The sequence below is a fragment of the Suillus subalutaceus genome (assembly GCF_016647625.1).
Source record: "Suillus subalutaceus strain FC151 chromosome Unknown DFJ58scaffold_48, whole genome shotgun sequence".
NCBI lineage: Eukaryota > Fungi > Basidiomycota > Agaricomycetes > Boletales > Suillaceae > Suillus > Suillus subalutaceus.
The window spans coordinates 134,303-153,485 of record NW_024540297.1 but is presented as its reverse complement, the minus strand read 5'-3'; the positions used below and the strand labels follow the sequence as shown (position 1 = coordinate 153,485).

General features: G+C 48.4%; 5 protein-coding genes across 5 annotated transcripts; 4 read left to right on the top strand and 1 right to left on the bottom strand.

The window, feature by feature from the left end:
* Positions 1-136: 136 nt before the first annotated feature.
* On the bottom strand, positions 137-2,069 carry DFJ58DRAFT_727542 (uncharacterized protein; the record flags this gene model as incomplete). Its single annotated transcript, XM_041385486.1, has 5 exons — positions 137-216; positions 284-464; positions 509-889; positions 942-964; positions 1,898-2,069. 5 exons carry the CDS (start codon positions 2,067-2,069, stop codon positions 137-139), a joined length of 837 nt encoding a protein of 278 aa, XP_041244271.1.
* A 1,889-nt stretch (positions 2,070-3,958) lies between these two features.
* On the top strand, positions 3,959-5,222 carry DFJ58DRAFT_727541 (uncharacterized protein; the record flags this gene model as incomplete). Its single annotated transcript, XM_041385485.1, has 7 exons — positions 3,959-3,963; positions 4,017-4,145; positions 4,201-4,432; positions 4,493-4,593; positions 4,668-4,801; positions 4,857-4,888; positions 4,944-5,222. The coding sequence occupies 7 exons, from the start codon at positions 3,959-3,961 to the stop codon at positions 5,220-5,222; spliced, it is 912 nt and encodes a 303-aa protein (XP_041244270.1).
* Positions 5,223-6,825: 1,603 nt separating this feature from the next.
* On the top strand, positions 6,826-9,586 carry DFJ58DRAFT_727540 (uncharacterized protein; the record flags this gene model as incomplete). The annotated part of the gene is made up of 8 exons (XM_041385484.1): positions 6,826-7,298; positions 7,362-7,721; positions 7,821-7,984; positions 8,040-8,410; positions 8,457-8,718; positions 8,772-9,156; positions 9,226-9,354; positions 9,445-9,586. The coding sequence occupies 8 exons, from the start codon at positions 6,826-6,828 to the stop codon at positions 9,584-9,586; spliced, it is 2,286 nt and encodes a 761-aa protein (XP_041244269.1).
* A 3,089-nt stretch (positions 9,587-12,675) lies between these two features.
* On the top strand, positions 12,676-14,854 carry DFJ58DRAFT_727539 (PIN domain-like protein; the record flags this gene model as incomplete). The annotated part of the gene is made up of 10 exons (XM_041385483.1): positions 12,676-12,780; positions 12,874-12,978; positions 13,021-13,140; positions 13,192-13,310; positions 13,363-13,531; positions 13,571-13,606; positions 13,656-13,715; positions 13,820-14,386; positions 14,413-14,612; positions 14,668-14,854. The coding sequence occupies 10 exons, from the start codon at positions 12,676-12,678 to the stop codon at positions 14,852-14,854; spliced, it is 1,668 nt and encodes a 555-aa protein (XP_041244268.1).
* Positions 14,855-14,950: 96 nt separating this feature from the next.
* Positions 14,951-16,605, top strand: DFJ58DRAFT_727538 (uncharacterized protein; the record flags this gene model as incomplete). The annotated part of the gene is made up of 5 exons (XM_041385482.1): positions 14,951-15,021; positions 15,076-15,272; positions 15,329-15,687; positions 15,759-16,471; positions 16,530-16,605. 5 exons carry the CDS (start codon positions 14,951-14,953, stop codon positions 16,603-16,605), a joined length of 1,416 nt encoding a protein of 471 aa, XP_041244267.1.
* Positions 16,606-19,183: the final 2,578 nt, after the last annotated feature.

Sequence of the window (19,183 nt, the reverse complement as noted above, 5' to 3'; positions counted from 1 at the left end):
ACCGCTCATCGGCATCAGACTCCCCACCTCGCATTGGTATCTCGCATTGGTATCTTGCGTCGGGTGTACCATCAGTATCCCATATCGCGTCGGACATTCTCGGACTCGGACCTTTGGTCGGTCGGATATCTCGGGCCTAGAGCTTAGTTCTTCCTTTCTCTTCCCTCGCACTATTAGAAGGAAGTGGTTCAATAGCAGTCCCCTTGGGTCGAAGTACTGCACTTGCACCCATTAGGATTTAGTAAGTTAGTTGGTATATCTAGCTGACTACTATTTCTTTCACCACAGCGCTCCTTTCCTTCAAGATCGTGATATACTGCTGCTTGAGTAGCATTATAGAAAGCTGCAGATATAAATGCACGTATGTATGCATTGTGGACTGCAGGGTGGTCGTCCATGCATGACAGAGGGTCAGCATGTATATCCACTGCTTCTTGGACATCTGAGAAATCAAACTGGGTGCCCTGTGATACAAAAAGCTCAATAGCGGCAACAGCCTCATCCTCACGGGGACACCATCACCATCCTCGGGACCAGCGCCAGGATCATCATCAGGAACAACAGGATCCTCCACATTATCCTCTGGTGTGTTGGACTGTCCAAGTCGCTGAAAGATTTCTTCATCTTCATCAGTGCTGAAGTCATCTGTGCCTTGAATATTGGGGGGTTCATTCCACGTCTCGAAGAGGTTGTCTAGCGGCTCAGGAGGGTTTAAGTTCACTTCCCCATCATCATCACTATGCGCGAATGGTTCGTCGGCTCCAAAGGGCTCATGCACAGGTAGGTCATGCCCAGAAGCGACATTATCAACTGGTTCAGCGGCATGAGCATCGCGGAGCTGCTGATCAGCGTCATGATGTCTTGCAGCTGTCTGAACGGCCTGTAGTTTCTGGCCACTTGCATCAGGATTATCTTGACATCTGTAGCTCTCACAAGAGCACCACACATATGACAGCCTGGGCACCTGGAGGAGGATGAGCTGAGTGATGATGTGCAGTCTCGGAGATTGTTGATGTTGCAGTGCGTAAGCGCTGCGCAGCACACACACATTAACATTGACTGCAGCGCCTGTGATTAATTCGCCAAATCTCGAACAAGTAGTTAACCATAGATTATCAGGAGATATGAGTTACACATTTTCGCCAACTGAATTTCGTCGGATTTTCAAATTCTCACACATTCTCGCCAGTAAATATTTTGCATCAAAGTCTGGTGAAGGGTAGATTCTGTAAAGGGGATTCTTGCGGGTTCAATGGAACGTACAACCTCAGGCCCGCTGTGGGTATCACAACCTGGCAGGCACATATAAGAAAAGTGCTCAGCCAGTATAAGTGAGTCTTGGCTCTGCCTAGCTGCTATACTCGCAGAATGCAAGAACGTTCGACCCTAAAGGGGAAGCAAGGAAAGCAAGGATCCACGGAATGATGCTGAACAACCCTGGTGAATGGCGGTGAAAGCGCGAGAAAGCGCGCACGGGAAAGCGAAGTGCGAAAGTGCGCGGAGCGTGGGAAGGTAGTGCAAGCAGTGCACAGGTGTAAAAGATATATACTGAGACTGATAAGAGGGAAAGCGCGGATCTAGACGGATACTGATAGTGCCACTAGCTATAGACTGATGCTAGGGCCTCAAAACAATGATGGACACATGCATTGCATGGAGCTAACTGGTGATAGATACTGAGTGGTAGGAAGGTGGTGGTAGGAAGCTAAGGTGGTAAAGTTGGTGTAAAACGAACATGAGAGTATGTAAGTTCTACCTAAGCGCTCTCCCAGGGCTCGGAGCCGAATAGGGAGCGCTCTAAGTATGTAAGTGATGTAAAGTGATGTAAAGTAAGGGTCCATAACGAAATAGGAAGTGTAATATGCTAAATATGGTCAGATAAAGAAAAGGGACATACCGAGGGACTGGTTGGACGATGGATGGATGCTCCTGGATGCTGTGCGACGCAGGGCGCTTAAGCGCGAGAAAGCGCGCAAGGCGCGCACGCGGGAATACTGCGCATTGTGCGGGAAAGTGTCGCGCCTATGGCGCATTTTGCGGGAAGTGGTGCGCATGATGGTGGAAGTCATAGTGGATGATGGTGCGAGTTGTGCAGTAAAGGCCAGTCATCAGAATTCGTAATATGAGCCCATATGAGCCCACAGAAACACTAGTCTCTACACCGCCATGGCTGACTAAGCGCACCTGCCCGCCCCTTCTTTGCTTCCCCATTGTGGTTCCGAGATTGTTTGCTTGCCACTTCGTATGGGCTCCAACAACTCAGAGCAATCAATATGTATTAATTATGGGTATGGTATGTACAGCAGTCAGTTTCTAAACTCTGTCATGCTCTCACTGTGAGTTTGCATTAGCAGCATGGGACATGATGGTCAGTCCAAGTCTATACAGAAACTGAACGGTCTTTTGAATCCAGTGTGTGATGGGCTTTAACTCATATTGCGTGCACCGTGAATGTGTCACTTCTAGACCAATTTACTTCGGCTGAAATTCACAGTTCTGACTAGCACCTGCGGCAGGTCAGCGCCCTGAAATTTACAGATTTACGAATTTATGAATTTACAAATTTACCACAGGTGTACCGTGTTCTACTACCAGTGTTTGGTGAGTCTGTCACTTAAACTGGACTTAACTGGACTTAGCTCACCCAAACCTGACTTAACACTGACAGGCACGACAATGTGCACTCTAACCCTCCCTCTGAGGTTGCAGCCTGCCATGCTGCACCACACGCTCTGCTGCTCTCCTTACAGCCACCATGGTCACTCTGGCTAGACCTCAAAGCACTCCGTGACGCTCTTGTTGTTGGCCTCAGTTTGATCCCACTATATGCATTAGTTGGTCTCATTACATTTGGCACAACCAGTATGTTGTGTGTAGCAAATCATACATCTTCAGTGGCGGTACAGGACATGCTCAGACTCAGTATGACAAACTCGCGCTGCACCCTTGTGCTGGCCAACCCATGCCCCAACAAGCTTGGCCCTGGTTGCACCACACAAACCACACAGATCCAAAACTATTCATCCTGCCCTTGCCAAGTATGTGCAGTTTACTCTGCTGCCACAAGTATACTGCTAACTGCTCTCAGCATACACCACACGAACCACACGAACCCAACCACACGCATCCAAAACTATTCACCACCCCACGAACCACACGGACCCAAAACTATTCACCACCCCACGAACCACACGGACCCAAAACTATTCACCACCCCACGAACCACTATTCACCACCCCATAAACCGCTATTCACCACCCCACGAACCACACCGACCCAAAACTATTCACCACCACACCGACCCAACCACTATTCACCACCCCACGAACCACACAGATCCAAAACTATTCACCGCCCCATGAACCACACCGACCCAACCACACGGATCCAAAACTATTCACTCTGCTCTCGCACCGCACAAACCATACATTGCCAGTTGTGCGTGGTGGCTGTACAAGCCCCTAACAATTTACTTTCGGAGCAATGCTCGCTCCTATCCATTAACCACCTCCACCACCACCCCAATCACTGTCGAGGACGACAACCACAGGTACTATGGCTGATTTGTGGAAGGTGTGTGCCCTAGTGCTATGTCATCCACTGTGGTCTGTGTTACGAACTAGGATGGTTCTGACGTCTGGCTACTCGATAAGAGTAATCGGCCAAGGTCGGTTCAGGACTTCGGCGTATACCGAAGTTCGATGTTCTAAGACAAGGCAAGGAGAGTGTCCTTGACTTGAATCAAGTTCAATACGACTTAAGATTGGAGGTCTTAAGTGAAGGAAGTTCCAGGTAAAACCTAGTAAGATTAAAGTAAAGAACTACATAGTACAGGATGAGTTTAAATAGCGAACAGTAACGACTTTAGGGCCGGTAAGACGAGTCAGAGATAAGGCGAGTCAGAGATAACAAGAATAGATCATCTAGCGATGGCAGGATGCGATCGTGATGTAATACAATGATGTAAGAAAAGGAAAATGAATAGGGGCGTACTTGACTGTAACAGTCTGAACAAGAGTACCTGTGCAGCTGCTTTCTCCTGTCACCAAAAGGGAGACACTCACCAAATTCGCACTTGAGGAATTCAAGGGTCATGTGCAAGACAAAGATGGGTTGTCGATGATGGTCATCGGAGTCGATGCAGGGTAAGACAAAGGGCCAAACAGCTCGCAAAACCTCGCTGACCTGCCACTCCCCCAGTTCCTGGCTCCACTCAGTCTGCACCCCTCAATATCTTCGATTCGTACAGTCCAGTGAGAACCCTGAGCTGCGCCGCACATTGATGTATGCACTTGTTGCCCTGGCCAGTGCCCCTTTGCATGCCCACTTTGTGTTCGGTGGAGTAGACCATCCTGCAATTTGGACAGCACCACCCTGGATTGTAGCATGTCTGCAAGAGCTGCTGCAGATCTTCGGGTTTACTTGGTCAATGGTGAGCATCAATTCCTCCTCCTAAATGCTGTAGAGGCAGACTGAGTGCACACATCTGCAGGCCAACCACAAGGCTGAACGGGAGCTTGCTTCCTTATCCAAAGCTAACAAAATCTGTGCTGTACTGACTGAAGACAGCAAAACATTTATGTTTGGTGCCAAGTGAGTCATTCGACCGTGAGTTGCTGTGATCCTTGATTTGATTTTTTCTGACTGTCTAACTGAGCTGTTTACAGTGCTGCCAGGATCAGTAGTGAAATCAAAGTCGACGTGTACCTGAACCACGCTACCCCTTCATCTGATGGTGACGAGCCTTGTGGCCCTTGTTTTACATCAATCCAGCCGAACCTCATACATCTCGCTAGCTTTTGTAAGTCACGCCTAGGATGGGGGTTCGAAAAAATACATGGCTACCTCCGGCGCAGGGTTTGGCACATTATATTCTTGCGTGCTTTTTGTCAGGTGAGGTGGCTTCCCTTGCTGCAGATTGCATCACTCATCCGAAGGCATAGCTCCCTGCAAATGGACTTTGTGGGCCACCACCAAAGCCATCTTTCTGCATCAACCGGCAACTTGAGATTGACGGTGGTGTGTCGGCCTACAATCTCACCATCCTTGCCCCATCTTTCATCACGGCCATCAACCAGGGCCTTCAAGCAGGATGCAGCGACATTTGTGGATTCTCAAGCGTGCATAACGCTAGTCAGGCACCCGACCATGCAACCTGGTTTCAAGCCGATGGAGGGGTCAATATTCCTACCAGAGTGTTAAAACGAACTGCACCTGAATAGGTTCTCGACTTCTTGGACCATGAAAAGCCTCCGTCAGTGAGTGCCATCGTGGTGGTGAAGTTACTTGCAGCATTGAACTGACAAGTGATACAGCATGTTCAGTCCCAATCACGGTGTGGTGAAAGAAAATAGTAATCAGCTAGATATACCAACTAACTTACTAAATCCAAATGGGTGCGAGTGCAGTACTTCGACCCAAGGGGACTGCTATTGAAGCACTTCCTTCGAATAGTGCGAGGGAAGAGAAAGGAAGAACTAAGCTCTATGGCCCGAGATATCCGACCGACCGAAGGTCCGAGTCTGAAAATGTCCAACGCAATATGGGATACCGATGGTACACCCGGCACGAGATACCGATGCGAGATGCTGATGCAAGATACCGAGGCGAGGTGGGGAGTCTGATGCCGATGAGCGGCACGTAAGTCTAGGCCGAGGTAAAGAGAGTCCAGGTATAACTAGGTATGACGAGGTAAGACTAGGTATGGGTTGCCGATGTAAGACTACCGGTATCGGTCCAGATCTCACAAGGCCTAGGTAAAGAAACCTTAGATAGAGTGCACTTAGAGCGGTCAAGGCATGTCTGATGATAAAAAGCAAGGGGGATCAATTTGCACAATCAAGGACTAACTAAGGTGACTCCTACAACGGTACCAGGTATGTCCGAGGAAGGGAAGTAAGGGATAATACGAACTTGAGTCCTATTTATCTAACTGCGTGAACGTCCAGAATCGCACAGGCGAGAGTAGTAGTGAAACACAAGGTACTCGGGTCAATATGTAATAAGGCTCGCGAGTGCTGCGGCCATGGGAATACATGTAATAATGCCTGCTGTTTGTTCAGTAACAGTAAAATGAGCTTAAAATGCACCAATGGAGATAGGTGGACATGGGTAGGACATGGGAGGATTTGGTACCGATGGGACAGAATGGTCGGCCGAGGTGCGTGATGGCCAATCTGACAAGCAAGGGACAGTTAAGACAACCCTGGCTCTTCTGCGAGAGACTGAGGCCATGGATCCGCATCGGCCGAGTCGGACATAGACCGGCGCGACACAGGAGAGTCGAGTGAGTTGAGACTTTGCAAGGAAGTGGTGTATGGATGCGATGTGGATATCTAGGCTGCTTGACTCCTATAGCGAAATGGGGTTCTGCGAGGCTAGCCTGAGCTTGAACACCACAACGGTCCATATCTCCGACTGACTGGCATCCTCGCCTGTCTGTGCAGTATGCTCAGGTGTCTGAATTATTATGGCCAAAGGATGCAGCCAGTGCAGAAGGGAGCCGCACAAGTCACATGAACTTGCCGACAGGCACCAAAAGCCGTGCTGGATCTGTTATCAGTATCTCTAGTGGTGAAGAGGGGGTGACTGGAGTCATAGATCTCACTATGGACTTGTAGATTTCGCTTTTTTGACTTTTGTACCAGGCTGCTGCTGTAAATACACTGTCCAAACTTCGTGCAGATGTGCTGACAACAAATTGAGATCAACCGCAATTTGATATTGGTATTGGTAAACAGACCAGACTACCCCTGTTGCTTCCTCGATTGCGCGAGTGCCACGTCCATCCTAACTTAAGCAACCACCTGGTCCTATTAGCTCACAATGACGAGGACAAAGGGAAAGGCAAGCAAGGTACTCATTCCCATTGCAGACGCCAGCCCCAGGAAGCAGAGGAAAGGAGCACAGCCTGTTGAAAGTAATATCACCTTGCTGGCCATCACCCAGATCAAAGATCAGGTGAAGCACAAGCACAAGCATGCACAGGTGACACGCAAAAGCTACAACAGATATGTTGCATGTGGGCAGACATGGCTGAAGACACACTTCAGCAATACACCAGATACAAGCGGCAGCATGGCAAAAGAGCAGGACAGGGAGTCATTGGAATCACTCATGGTTGCAGTCGGTGACGCTTACGAGGACCCAGCATTTAGGGAAGCACTTGAAAAGACGCCTAACAGGCACTCAGATAAGGCACTTGCACTCTTGATTTCATACAAATGCTTTCATGAGGACTGCAGGATGAGTCCATGCGAGGGCCTCTCAGCAGCATTCAAGAAGCTCTGGGAAGAAGTGTAAGTCCATTCCTCACAACCAGTTGCTAATGCTCACTCTCGGCACTACCATCTCACTTACAGGGATGGAGACACCTTCTGTGGCAAGTGGCATTACAATGATGCCCACCAGCGCTGGGAAGGCAATCCCGTATGTTCGGCAGAGGTGCAAGATATAATCAAGTCTGTCAGGCACAAAACCAACAGTGACGGAGGGGAGAGAACACACTCGGTTGCAATGTCCAAGAGCTACATGGACCGGATCCTTGCATGGACTGACACAGTCTGCCCACAACTGACCTACATCAGTCTCGTCAGAGTGATCATCACTGGCTGTGACTCCAAATTTGCGGAGAAAAACCTCACCCTGGAATCCTGGACACTGTACACAAAGATTTTGATGAACATGGCATTTAGCACCATGGCCTGGAACCTTTGGATGAGGTGAGCCTGATTGTGAAAGTTAGTTTAAAGCAGCACACTGGCTCAGACATTTGGATCAGTCACGACACAAAGGTGCTTTGAGTTGATAAAGCTAAAAAGGAAAGACCTCACCATTGATCATTCAGAAGTTGCCGCAGTGATCAATAAGTACCTTAATGGTGAAACTCTGTCAGCAAAGGACCTCCATGCCCATTTCAAGGTCTTCCTGTCAAACCGCAAAGGCTGGCAACGAAAGGTAGACAAGGGTGTATCTAATCTGCACTGTGAGTGCATTTAACACCCAGCTCCCTGTCACTCACTGTCAGACACACTTGCCAGGCAACCACTACAACCTGTACCCACAGCCCAACATGCCATCCTGTGACTGTTTTTTCTGGCTCCTCCTATGGCTTATATTCCTTGAGTTCATTCACTATGGCCGACCGCTCGACCCTGAGGATTACGTCTTCCCCACCATGAGCACAAACGGCATTGTGCAGCCTCATGAGCACATCTCACATGATGCAGTACAAGGATGGATCAACGAAGCGACAACAGCAGCTGGAATACCTCATGGACCTGGCAACAGCTTTACCACTCACACTTACAGATGTGGTGGCGCACAGTGGCGCTGGATGTTTGCGCCCATTGGCCAGCACTGGACATTAGCAAGGGTTCGGTGGTGGGGATCTTGGGCAGAGAACGAGAATGTGAGTGCCTCATTCTATCTGCACAGCAAATGCTCATTGAATTCAGCATGACACGCTGATCCGCTACTTACTCGACAAGCTGCACTCATATGAGAGTGAGCACAGTGACACCTTGTGCCCCACTCAGCGTGAAGTTGATGGATCACTAATCAGTGAACACACCCTTACGAAGCCGGCATGCACACAAGACCTGCTGTTGATGCAGGATTCAATCACGGTTGATGTTGCAGGGCTTCAGAGTGATGTCTGCCATCTCGCAACTGCCCTTACTCATGGTGAAAGTGCAATGGTTCACACTGGCAGCGCTGGTGAGTGTCGCACCCTCTCTCCCTGACTCCATATTCAATGTTCTACCTCCCAGGCAGCTTCACCATCCCACAACCATCAGCGCAGCCACACCTGTCCCTTACTTCCTTCCACAGTGCAATGCCTTCGCCACCATCTGTCAGACCAGCTGACCATAGTCAGCTGGTCACCACATCTGTTCCCTCCAGTGCCCCAATCCAAGCACTCAGCCAGATCACAAATAGCGGCACTGACAGTGTCCGCCAACTCCCCGAACAGGGTCTTGTGATCCCTGCTGTCCCAGCACAGCGTGCTGATGGGAACTACCCGCCCAGGAAGGAATCCTGGAGGCAGATTGTCCAGCACTGGTTGGAGGGTGATCCCGCGCATGGCTTGCTCCTCCCCCTTCGAGACTGGGCAAGAACAAGGCCCTCTTTGCCTCCAAGTATAAGCAGCGCGCTGTGATTGCACTGGAATTCCTTGACCGGTGAGCATCTCACCTCCCCAACCATTCACGCCATTCACAACAGACGCCACAGATACAATGGCAATCAATCCTTGTTCCTGGCTGCCTATCCAGAGGCCAATGAAGGCCATATGGGCCTCCTACACGCGATCAACCATGCCAGGAAAATGCATGGGGAACTCCTCCCCCAAAAGTAAGCGCCAGCACAGTCCAGCGGCGCTGGCCATTTCTCTTTTCCAAGTCCCTTCTTCACCTCTATTCTCGCATATTCTCGCATACACAGCACTCCCTCTTCTTCCTTCTTTCTCACACTCACACTCACACTCACCTTCTCTCTCTCACTCGCACTCACACACTCGCACTTCCCACTTCGCACTCAGACTACTCCACGGACACTCACTTCAACAAAATACAATCGTCTCTAATAATCTCTTGCCCCTTAGATAGAATTTACCAGACCCGCCTAGCCTAGCCTACCCGCCTAGCCTAAGCCCTATCTACCCACTCTTGCTCGTAATGTCATCCATTTTACCTCTTTCACAACTCGCCTTCCCTTCTTCGCCGCCTCTTTAAGCTCTCTCTCTCTTTAAATTTCTCTCGCTGCCCTTCTTTTAAGCTTAGCTCTCTCTTTAAAACTGTTGGACCTTAAGCACGGAAGAACCCAAATGCACGCCCGAGTGACCCCAGGCCCAAAACGGTAAAGGATCAAGGTCACATGACCTTGCGTGGCATTTTGGCTGACCGCCAAGGGTAAATCTCTCAGGATAAGTCAGGATATCTGGAGAAATTTACTATTAGCTAATGTAAATTCTGTAAAGGGGGTTCGTCTGAGATTCGCTCTGAAAAACAAAAAAAAGGGAATCTGATGTCACGTGACATACGGCGGTTGGAGTTCGCCCATTGTGCTGACACACGGTTGGGAATATCCACATTGTTCCTACCGCATGCACCTAACTTAGGGTTTGGAACGTGAGTTGCTCACGCCGACGTGTGTTTCCACCAATGACGAGCCAGGACCGAAGTACATAGTGTTTGATTAATCAGAAAATTGGAAGCATCAAATTGTTTTTTCTCTTGTATCAATGCAAATCACTGAGTCAAATCACCATTCAAGTCCGGCAGACCAAGCAGACTGCCCAGGTATCGTGCCATTAATGTATGATAAAGGTAATGACATTAATTTAAGTCATCCGCCAGGCACCTAACTGCGGAAGCAAAAAAAAATTACAATGTCGGCAGGTGCATATGCACACAGCTGGGAGCCTGCCCAGAAGTTTGAGATTTACAAAATTTACAAAATTTACAGTGTATTTCTCCTTCTCCTGCGCTTTACTCACTTTACCCACTCAAAATCACACTTTACAGTACTTTACATGTAACGTCCTTACCCTCCTCTCCATCCTCCTCATCCTACACAGCTACCATAATTGGCAGCTTAGATGTGTTTGATCACGTGACTTTACCTTCCTCCACTGTGCAAACTCTTTAGTCACTGCCATGCACAATACCGCAGGTGAACACCTCCAACAACATCAACACCTCTCCTGGAGAAGGTACTTTTTTATTTTTTATTTATTTATGCTGATTCTTACTCTTCCAGATTGATGATCACAGCACTTTCAAATTGTAAGCCTAGGTGGTCAGTTTGGGGTTTAATTGGTGAGTACTGAACCACCATCATAGCTTCATGCTATGTGGCTGGCCAGTTCTTTAGGTGCTGAACCGACATCATGGCTTCATGCCGTGTTGCCAACCAGTCCTTCAGGTGCTGGACCGACATCATGGTTTCATACTGTGTTGCTGACCAGTTCCTTAGGTGTTGGACCAACATCATGGTTTCATCCCATGTTGCCGGCCAGTTCTTCAGGTGCTGGACTGACATCATCGCTTCATACCGTTGTGAAAGAGTAATAGCGACTAGGCTGGTTAGAAACTAGCGCTACTTATCCAAATAGGCGCAAGTGTAATATTCGACCCAAGAGGACTGCTATTGAAGCAACTCCCTTCAAATACACAAGGGTAGCGATGATGCGAAGGGCTGATAACCTATAGCGACCTAAGACCAAAAACCAATGAGTAGCGCTGTAGTGATCAGCGACTAGCGACAAGTGAGTTCCGACAGAGAAACATGCGTATAAGTAAGTAGCGCTATGCGACATCCGACTAGCGACAGTGAGAAGAAATCAAAAGAAGGGAAAGCGAGGGATAAGGTATGATAGCGCAAGTGGAATGCCTGATAGTGACTAGATTATAGCTCGACTACTGACAGCAATCCCAACGTTTGCGAAGATCAGACTTATGAAGGAACTTTAGCGACGCACACTCGAAGCAAGTCAAGCGACACGCGATCAGAGAGATTGGCAAGAGCGGAATCGATTGCACTAAAAACTAGGATATAGCAACTAAAGTGACTTCGATACCAGCAAAGGTCCGGGGAAGGGAAGTACTGTACTGTATGTGCGACGGGTCATTTTATCATACTGCGTAAAAGTTCGGGAATGTGTAGGTGAGAATAGTAGCGACACTGATGGAGGCACGATGTAGCGACAGGTAATAAGACATGCAGCGCAGCGGGACATGAGGATGCATGTAATAAGACCTGCAACTGATGAGTAGCAACATTTAATGAAAAATAACGCACCAGCGGAGGTAGGTGGACATAGGCAGGACATGGGAGGACGGAATACCTAGGCGTCGGGCCAGACAGCGCGCTATGGGAGAAAAGCGGTTCCAAAGCGGATAGCTTGGGAGCTGAATAGCGCTGGTGACTAGCGCTTTACTCTTTTCCTCAAGGTAAGGCAAATTGTGCCTATGACACTCATACGCACCTAGCGCTGGTATGATTGTCACACCGTGCAGTGGTATCCATTCTTCCGTGTCCAAGGCCACCCATCGACTGTGTTGCTGACCAATTCTCCAGGTGTTGAACTGACATCATGGTTTCATACTGTGTCGCTGACCGGTTCTCCAGGTGTTGGACCGATGTGACAATATAGTGTTCCCTGGGCTGATATTCCCCCTTTTTACTTACCTTCACTTACCCACTTTCCTTAGTTTATGTTCGCATTTTTACTGCTTACATAATCATGTCTCCCTTTTACCAGTGTCAGTACCAGTCTGAATCACAGTCTTTTGCTTGATGATAATTCTACTCTCTGAGCTCTGAGTCTAGTACAGAAATCCTTTAGGGTCGAATAGCAGCTAGGCATAGCAATTTGACCCAACATTTGGAGAGTACTTTACAGAGTTCTCTTCTTGTTGTGTTTCCCTCACCGACATCATGACTTTATATCGTGTTGCTAACCAGTTCTCCAGGTGTTGGACCGACATCATTGCTTCATACCGTGTTGCTGACCAGTCCTCCAGGTGCTGGACCGACATCATGGTTTCATACCATGTCGCTGACCAGGTCTTTAGGTGCTGGACCAACATCATCGCTTCATACCGTGCAGTGTACCTCCTCTGTAGGTCCTTTCAGAGGTATCTCCACTTCTGCAGTGGTATCCATTCTTCCATGTCCAAGGCCACCCGTTGTGCCATTGCTGACACTGAGAAGCCTGTCAAATCTGACTCTCCCATCATGGCCATCTGTGACAAGTCCAAAATGCAACTGTTGTGTGTACTTGGCAGGAACTTGGCCATGTCCTTCAATTAAATTGGTCGTGACATCCCCAACTTTGCTGATGCTACTGGCAATGTCATTGCGGGCAAGAATGCATTGAAGAAGTCTGCTGGATTCCGGGCATACAAAATGGAGAACAACATTACAAAGGACCTTGCCAAATTCTCGCTTGCAAACACCATCTATGCTGCTCTTGTCAGTGGATTCTTCATATCGTTAACTCATGTCTGATTTTAGATCGCTGGTGGTCAGGTGACATCAGAACCTACCCCTTTCTATTCACCCCCTTTCAAGCCCGACTTTTGTCATTGTCTACTACCATCACGACTCATCATGGGAATCCATGGACTATGGGAGGTGAGCTGCAATTTTCTTGCTTTTGGCTGAGGGTCCTGACGTTCATTACAGCGAGTTACTTTATCTGCTGAAAACAGAACTCTCAAGGAACTCACTGTGTCAGAGCTGAAGACTGAAGGTGTCGAAGGCAACTGCAAGCTCCGATTATTCACAATTGGGATTGATGCTAGGTATGATGCTTCTCTTCTTTTGTATGTTAGTTGAACTCCCTCATGCTGTTAGCCTGTGGATGCACAGCGTCTGCGCTGTCTTTCGAGTCAACCATGCAGGAGCTGGAAAATCGCCAGAGCTGTGGACATTGTTCTTTCGACTGTGGACACTGCTGAAGCTGCCGCTACATGCAGTCTTTGTCTTTGATGGCCTCGAGCGCTTGCCAGACAAAGGTCGCAAGGTTAGAAGCAGCCCCCACTGGCTCACTTGTGACTTCCAGTGCATGCTGGAGTTGTTTGGCTTTGACTGGACTCAAGTATGTTCTCTCTGCTTATGATATTGCCATCTCACCAGTGCTATACCAGGCCCCAAGTGAAGCTGAAGCGGAGCCGGCTGCCATGAATGTCCACAGTGTCATTGATGCTGTGATGACCGAGGACAGTGATATCTTGATCTTCGGAGCTCTGTGCATTATTAGAAGGTATGCTGCCATTTTCCTGTTGATGTACTGCCGTTGATTCCCGGGTAGTGCAAAAATGACAAGGACTATCTCAATGTCCAGGTGTTCACGGAAGATGGCCTTGAACACGGCTGCTCATTAACGCGAGGAGACTGGCTGCTAATTGCCCTGCTCGCAGGCGGTGATTATGATCGCAGTGTTCCTGGCTGTGGTATCGAAATTGTGCATAAGGTGGCGCTGCACAGTAAAATCGGCCAGATGATGCTCAATGCATTCCTGTCGATGACGCTGGATGAATTCTCTGAGCGGGCTGAGGAGCTTGTTGAGGATCTGCATACCCTGCTTTCTACTGATCCTTACAATTTCCTTGAGTGCAGGTACAAGGTGGTTGCAGACCGCATTCCTCATAGTTTCCCTCAGCATGCAGTAGTCAGCAAGTATGTCCACGCTTTCACGTCTTTTTCGGCCACTAGGAATGGTACAGTGGCACTGCCCTGGGACGTCTCATTCCACCAACCAGATCTCGCAAGTCTCGCAGACTTTTGCCGTCAGCATTTGGGCTGGGAGGATGATGCAATTATTGAGAAGATGTATGGCGGTGTATGGGAGGGTGCCTGTCTGTGTGCCTTATGCAAGGTAAGCAGCACTGTGTTCATAGGCAGCCACTAACACTGCCAAAATACATGCCAACAATGACTGTGTATGAGGACCCTGCATTCAAAGATGCATTTGAGACCATACCGAACAGATGCTCCAACAAAGTGCTGGCACTCTACATGTCCCTGAAAGGATTCCACGAGAATCTCAGCAAAACTACAGTCGAGAGCATCCGTTCAGCATTCAAGAAGATGTGGGAGTTATCGTGAGTATTGTCATACATGATCATGAGCACACAAGCACTGACCTACGTTTAATAGAGATGGTGACACCTATCACGGCAAATGGCACTTCAACGAGGCGAAACAGCATTGGGAAGGAAACCCCACCGATTCCACAGACATCTATGATGTGCTGTCGTCCATCAAGCATAAGGCAAGTGCGGAGGGTGGAGATCAGACTCACTCGATGGCGATGACAAAGGACTACATGGACCGGGCATTCTGATGGCACCAGGCTGCATGTCCACTGGATATTGCGCTGCAGATGATTCAAAAGGTAATGAATGGCGCTCAACCTTCAGATATTTGTCTAGACTTAGAAATGAGAATGAAACTCACCCGCCATCTCGAGCAAATCACATTCGCGTCAAACGGATGGACATTATGGACAAGGTGCGGTCCTGCTCATTTGTGGTACATGCACAATCTGACTTGCTATATCTGCAGGTGTTTTGAGCTCGTCAAATTGCAACAAAAGGACATCTCACTTGATACTACTGTTTTGGATGGTGTGCTCAAGATGTACCTTGCAAATGAGACACTAACACTGAGTAAATGCGCGTCACACTTTGAGATCTTTCTCGTGAACTGGAAAGGATGGCAAAAGAAGGTAGACAAAGGCCAATGGGAGGCGTATTTGAGATGTGAGTTGCTTGCATCAAATTGGAGCTGATAGCGCGTGACTAAATGACCCTACCAGCAAATCACTACAAGATATATCCACGCCCTGATGCACCGGCCTGCGACACTTTCTTTTGGACGATGGTTTGGATCAAGTGGCTCGAATTGTTTCATTATGGGCGCACCCTCCAGCCAAACGACTTCCTCTTCCCTGCCATGAGTGCAAATGGTGTTATGCATCCTGGACAGCCAATCTCTCACGATACTGTACAAAAATGGATCAATGAGTCTACCACTGGCGCTGGCATCCGTGGTAACTTCTCAACTCACTGCTTTCGTCGGGGAGGTGCACAATATTGGTTCATGTTTGCTCCAGTAGGTCAACGGTGGACACTTGCTAAAGTTCATTGGTGGGGTGGATGGGCTGATGGCGAGCATGTATGTTTCCTGTGCTCACAACTGATGCTTGACTGACACGGCTTTTTTTCACTCAATGTATCTATTTTCAGCGTGATACGCTCGTTCGCTACCTGCTTGATGAACTACATGTGTACAAGACTGACTATAGCGATGCCCTTGCCCCCATCTCCTGTGGCGCTGATGCCTCTCTTGCTGGTGAACATGCACTTACCAGACCAGCATCCACTGAAGAGCTTCGCATGGTGCATGCATCTGTTGCCACAGATGTCAACGGCCTGCGCAACGACATGCGCTCCCTAACAAGTGTTGTAGTGCAGGCTGCCTGCAGCACAGCAATTGCTCTCCAACACTTTGATTCAGGCAACCGCTTCACCAATGTCTCTGAGTGTGCCTCCCGCACAACAACTCCACCATATACCACTCCACCTCTTGGAGGAGCACTCACCACTTTTGAATGGCCGCTCTCACCCAGACCTGTTGTCAGCCCAGTGCCTACTGCGGCCCTATCCACCTCCAGCGCATCACGATGGCCCCGAGTCCCCACCATGGCATCCAGTTCGCAGAAACTCCCTAAACCTGGCCTTGTGATCCCTCGGGTCCCAGTCGCTCATTCTGACGGCACTTCCAGCCTGAAGAACAAATCCTGGAAGGAGATCGTCGAGCACTGGCTCATTGGTGATCAGGACCAAGGACTCACAACACCATTGAAGGATTGGCCAAGGGAGTGGTACCAAGGCGCGAATAGACAGTTCGCGTCAAAGTACCACCAAAGGGCAACCATCGCGCTAGAATTTATTAATCAGTAAGTCCCTGCTGGTATCCGCTATTCCAGTCCTGCTCACCTTCTGCTTTGGTTCCAGGTATGAGTCAAATGAGGCATGCTTCCTCACAGCCTATCCAGAGGCCAAGCTCGGTATCTCACAACAAATAGCATAACATGTATTACTTACCCCTTTTGGCTGAGCGCCACCGTAAATTTCTCAACATAAGTACTTGTAGTAGCACATAATCAAAGTTGTGGGTAACTTAGCTCAGACCTATTTTTTATTGCGTGGGATGTAATTTGCAGGCAGGATGAGGCAGAGGACACAAGGTTGTACCGTGACACTAGCGTATACTTCAGGTGGACAACGGTGCCTGAATACCAACAACAACAACAATAAACCAAGATGCAAACCACATGGCCCAAGCTCCTCGCCGCGTGAAGCGCTGATCTCCACACCAAAACAATTCAAAAGTATTCATATTATGCACCTCAGCTCGATGATAATTTATACAAAAGTCCTATAATCATACGCCAACCCCAATCAAACACTTGGCAAGACTGAAATAATACAAGGCGAGGCTTTTCTTCATCGCATCTCCGTTTGTCGGTGCTTTTGTCTACCTGCCCCTATTTACCAGGGCGGCCATTGTCCATTCAGACCCGTTGTCTATTGACATCTCCAAAACATGTTCCGTTCATCTGGTTTTCGTTCCTCATCATATGTATCATGTAGATGATTCATTCCTTTCCTCTCGAACTGTCAGTGGTCACTAACACTAACTTCGTCGATATATCGAGTTTGTATCTCTGCAACATTGAATTTTTCAATCACTCAGCTCACTTCTGTGGTATGACTCCAATAAAGTCCATTAAGAAGGCCTTGACTCTTGATATTAGTCTAAGCATTCACTAGGTCATTGACTCGTCATCAGAGCTAACTAGCTAAATTGACTAGCTGATAACAGACTCTATTCTACAAGTCAATAACTTAAATTTCCTTGATAACCCACTCAAAAGAAGACCACAGCCAATGACAGTGCGTTCCCGAAGTGTGTTGAGCAAATATATCCTATCCCTCTCAAGCAATATGTTCTGCAACTCGTCGAATCTTCTATCCGATACGACCTCGACGTAAGGCAGAGACATTGTCAAGCTGACCCCTGAGCTTTCAAAGGATTCACTGATTTGTATCGTTGATGGCTCTTTCACCACTCGTCCTAGACCCCGCCTGTTTGTCACAGCTAGCGGGTTGAAGTCTATCATACGTAACGCGCACTGCCCGGAACCCGCATCAAATGACTGCAAAACTCGATTCCCGTGAATGTTACGAACTAGGTGGGTTCAGACAGTATGGCTACTCGGTAAGAGTAATCGGCCAAGGTCGGTTCAAGGCTTCGGCGTATACCGAAGTTCAGTGGTTTCACTAAGGCAAGTCAAGGAGGGTGTCCTCAACTTGAATCGCGTTCAATACGACTTAAGATTGGAGGTCTTAAGCGAAGGAAGTTCCAGGTAAAACCTAGTAAGATTAAAGTAGAGAACTACATAGTACAGGACGAGTTTATATAGTGAATGGTAACGACTTTAGGGCCGGTATGATGAGATCATAGGACGAGTCAGAGATAAGACGAGTCAGAGATAAGGCGAGTCAAAGATAACAAGAATAGAGATGAGTCAAAGATAACAAGAATAGATCATCTAGCGACGGCAAGATGCGATTGTGATGTAATACAATGATGTAAGAGGAGGAAAATGAATAGGGGCATACTTGACTGTAACATTACCCCGTTGTTATCGTTGAAGTCACCGATTTCAACAATCAAAGTTATCGTAAGCGTCATAGTTGTCACGATCACCTGCGCATTGAACGAACATTCTCTCATCTTCTTCGATTGAGATCTGTTCCATAGCAGCGTCCTTGTCAGCCTCCCATCTAGAGAGAGCCTCATAGAAACCTGTGTCCGTCCATACTAATGGGATAGGTTTTTCTCCTTTAAGGTCTTTACAAAAGACCGAATTGTGGCACTCAGAGAGTGTTCACACAGTAAGAACGAGTCGAAGGCGAGGACCCTCCAGGTCCACTCATCAAGGGGACCTATTCTCAAGGTGAGGCGAGGCACTTGAGGATTAAGACCAAGTCGCAGATGTGAATGCAGCTAGGAGAACGGCCAGAATCAGTAAGTTGGATGCTAACAAGCCCACAGAGATAAATCTACCAAACACATCTTCATGTGTGATATCGGGCATGTTGCCTGCCTGTTCAAGGTCAAGCTGCTCAGCAGCCACTATGATTTCTGATACATCTGGACCAGGGTCAGGGACTGGAATGACGGGCACAGTAGTGGGGGCAAGAATGGATGCAGTGTTGGCAGTGGCATCAGCTATGATTTGGGCTGCGGATGGGGGGATAGGAAGGGGCGAGGTCTTAGGCTTAGGGTGATGCAGTCTCCTACCCTGGTGGTGAGCGTGGGGTGGACCACAAGTTTGACCACGATGGTCTAAGGTCAAGTTCCGACCACGAGGGCAGTAGGGGGCAGAAGTGCGAGCACGCTCAGCACGGACAAGCTGATCAAATGCATGGGCCTCTTTTCGGGTGGCAAGTTCCTCTGAAAAGGAATAGTTACTGAGATAAGCAAACGAGGAGGAGCGAGCTCACTTCGAATGCTTACTGGCTTGAGCTTCAGCTCGAAAGAAGTGCATGAACGTGCCGAGGGTGTCGGAGTCATTCTCACGCTGACGAGAAGGACAATT